Below are 3867 nucleotides of genomic sequence, written 5' to 3'. Positions count from 1 at the left end.
TTCCAAATAGTATAGTGACCAATACTACTAATATAATAATTTTTTGTGTTCTCATAGTTGTCTTCAATTTAGCTTCACGACGTCGTATCGTTCCAAAAATATATCAGAACGGCTCAATGTAGCTTCACGACGTCGTATTGTTTTAAAAATATATAAGAATAGCGATAAGCCCTAATTCACCCACCTACAACCAATCATTTCTCCAACCTAGCCGACGCACCTCAAAAATAATTTCAATTCTCCATCCTCAATGCCAGTCGCTTACTCCGACGATGATTTTTTCACATTGACATAAAATTTTAACCATAATCTACAATGGCAGTGATTAGACCTAATCCCACACTTTCGAATGATCTAATAAGTGAGATTCTGGTACGCCTACCAGTAAAATCAATACTCTGTTTCCAATTAGTCTGCAAGGACTGGTTATCACTAATTAAATGCCCTACTTTCGTAAAATCTCAGCTTCTTCACGCAATCACAACTCAAACTGATCCAACTTTTATCATCAGCCGCTATGAGCATCACCAGAAGAAGATATTTTCTCTCCTTCACGCCAATTCTCGTGAAATTGTGGCTGATCTTCAGATTCCATATTCCCCAGGTGACTTTAATACTATAATTGTTGGTTCTGCTAATGGAATTGTTTGTTTTGTTGTTGCTGTTAATTTTCCAAAATACAAAGCTAGTATTTATCTTTGGAATCCTGCTATTAGACGATCCAAACTTATTCCGTCGTATAGTAATGAGCTTCGTAGGTGGCTTGGTTATGACGGGTTCGGTTATGACCCGATAGATGATGATTATAAAGTTGTTAGGGTTTTATCACGGCCTTCATCGTCTTCTAAGCATCGTTTATTTTCTGCTGAGGTGTATTCGACTAATAACAATGTTTGGAGAAAGGTGCTTGATCCAATTGACATTCCTTCGATGGGTAATTTTGATGTTTGTGTTAATGGATACTTGTGTAGTATTGGAAAATATGGTATGATGTCTTTTGATTTGAACAAGGAGGTATTCAATTTTGCTACTAAACTCCCTGTTATCTGTGATCATGATGAAGCTCGTATTATAGAGTTTAATAAGTCTATTGCTATTGCTATATTGATAAATGCATCGAATGATGATGAGACTGATTGGAAGTTAGATAGGATGTTGGACAAGAAAATTAACATGTGGAGTTTGGATGATGATACTTGCCTTAGTGGTGGTGGAGTTGAGGCGTCATGGACAATGATGTTTAGTATTGATTTAGCCATGCCAGTAGAACTTTGTCTTGGCTACTTCTGTAATAGGGATCTCCTACTGCTAATAAGAGGGAATGATTACACGTGGAAATCATGGAATGATTATAAGTGGATTTCGTGTAATGCCGATAAGAGAGAGGCAAAGATTATACCACTTCCAGTTTACATGGCTAAACGTAATTACTATTGTGATCTTGACAAGTATACGGAGAGCCTAGTTTCACTTGCAGGATTTGAACAAGTCAACTGGCCTGCTGGAGGAGATGATAATTAGGAATGTGGTGCTGATTTTCGTACAATATTTGTGCTTGCTAATGATGGGAGAATCTCTCAATTTGGTTCTGTTATTGTAGTCACTCTTGATAGATGGCTACCAATATTTGCTTTTGGTAGATGTTTTCAATGTTAATCTACCATATCTAGTCAACTTTCAATCTCAGTACTGATACATATTAGTGAACTATGTTTGTAATAATGATTTGGTGAACTGATAAATCTGGATACCGATGGAGTATACTGTCTTGTTATATTTTTCATTTACATTGTTTTCCTTCTGCTCCCTAATTCTTAAACAAAATTTACAAATTTATCTGTGACGAAGTTTATAAATTTGATAGACGAAGCATATTATGCTTAGTTTGTTACACTCTTTCTGATGATCTCGAATCACAAATGAACATTGTGCAAGCTTTTTAATACACGCACAGTTTTTATGTGTGATACTGAATCTGAAGATTTTGAATCAGAAATGAAAAAGATGATTAGAACTTTGTACTGATTCTTCTATTCTTTAACAATTTGCCAAGTCTTTGTAATTATTGTAGAATCATTTGGTGTCACTTGGAAACTCTACGATCTTTGTGGTATCCATTAACAAGCGGCCAGAATGCTTGCAACGACAATTCTGATATAATAATTGTGTAGATACATTGATATATTAGTCCATTTTCATTGCTACTCTTTTGCATCTGATCTGTTTCGTGTTGTGACCTCACATCCTACTTGATTTGCAGAGACCAAATCTTCCTTTGGATTTTAGGCACCTTTAACTTAATCTGTAAAATTCCAGAGTACTGGATAGCTGTTACCTTACGGTTTTTAGCCACATAGGTATTAGGGTGTCCACTGTACACATCGTGCTCTACTTGATAATATATCTCTTTCATTCTTCATTAACAAATTATCTTGCAGTTACGCCAATATGTTTTCTGTATTCGCACACTTTTATAATGACCACTTTTCAATTTTAAGCTGATAGCCTTATTGCACAGAGCTACATATTACTTCTTGTACACCTTGTGTTATTCTCAAGCTCTCTGTTAGTCTTTCTTGATTGCACTTCACATGATTAATGTCTGTTTTTTTGCTTCAAGTTTTGCGCAAATATGCAGTTAACATATAGATTACAATGCAGTTGGTAGCGCCATATGTATCTTTCCCTTCCCTCCATTGACATTTTAGGCCGTGTTTCTGTGATGAAAAAGAACCCTTGTGATTTTAAAATTAAAGATTTGGGTTATATTAAATTTTTTAGGCATTGAAGCAGCCCGATCTGACAAAAGGATTTATTTTAATCAACCAAAGTATACATTGGATATTATTAAAGATGTTGGTTATGAAAATGTTCGTATTGCAACTCTTCTCAAGGAACAGAATCACACTCTTCTCAGTGATGTTACCTCACCATTCTTATTCAATCCTACTCCTTATAGAAGACTTGTCGATAGATTAATCTACCTTACTATCACAAGACCAGATTTGTCATATTCTGTCCATGTGCTTTCTCAATTTCTCGCTTCTCCGCGACAGTGTCACATGGATGTTGCTTTGAAAGTTGTTAAATACTTGAAACACACTGTTGGACAAGGTGTTCTTCTAATATCCGGGATTTCGCGTGTAATTATTTTATCAATAAATGATTATTATGTAATTATTATGGGAATTTTTGGTGAATTATCTGTTGGTTGATATTGATATTTAGATGTTTAAATGTGATAAAAGGTGAATAAGTTAATTTTAATATGTCCAGATAAAATATAGATAAGTGTGGTATTTTTCTGGTAATTTTAGGGATTGTTATATGAGTTGATATTAATTTATGAATTTATTAATTATTTCTGAATAATTACAAAATTATTTTATAAAGCTGGGAATCGTCCAACTTCAACCGTTTTTACGTATATTCAACCTGAAACTCTTTGGAAAACTTCTTCATAACCTAATCTGGTAATTCTGGACATTTTCCGTGTTTTGACTTTTTCGATCCAGATTACGGTTTGACCCATGCGCGGCCCGGTGCAAGATTTTCGATACGATAATCAGTTCGATAAATCATCAAAACCCGTATTCTCGAAAGACGGGATATATTTCATTTTTTGTATAAAGTATTTTATTAGAAGCCGGTTTGGATAATTATCCAATACGGGTATCAAATAAGATTGTTTTGCAGTTACTTAGCGGCTAAGTAACTAATTTATCGATCCAACACGAACCAATATTTAATAAATATATATAGCCCTTTTCTTATTTCATTTTATTCATATAATCATAATCAATCGGTAACAATATAGAATTTACAGAGAAAACGCTAATTATTTGTTACGTTCTTGAAAATCAAACG

The 3867-nt window shown here is 34.2% G+C and overlaps 1 protein-coding gene across 1 annotated transcript; it reads left to right on the top strand.

The window, feature by feature from the left end:
• The first annotated feature begins 315 nt into the window (after positions 1–315).
• On the top strand, positions 316–1521 carry LOC141671622 (F-box/kelch-repeat protein At3g23880-like). Its single transcript, XM_074477899.1, has one exon. The coding sequence runs from the start codon at positions 316–318 to the stop codon at positions 1519–1521; it is 1206 nt and encodes a 401-aa protein (XP_074334000.1).
• Positions 1522–3867: the final 2346 nt, after the last annotated feature.

This window comes from Apium graveolens, chromosome 7, assembly GCF_009905375.1.
Source record: "Apium graveolens cultivar Ventura chromosome 7, ASM990537v1, whole genome shotgun sequence".
Classification (NCBI taxonomy): Eukaryota; Viridiplantae; Streptophyta; class Magnoliopsida; order Apiales; family Apiaceae; genus Apium; species Apium graveolens.
Note: the sequence above shows the minus strand (reverse complement) of the source record. Positions and strands in the feature narration are given on the sequence as shown.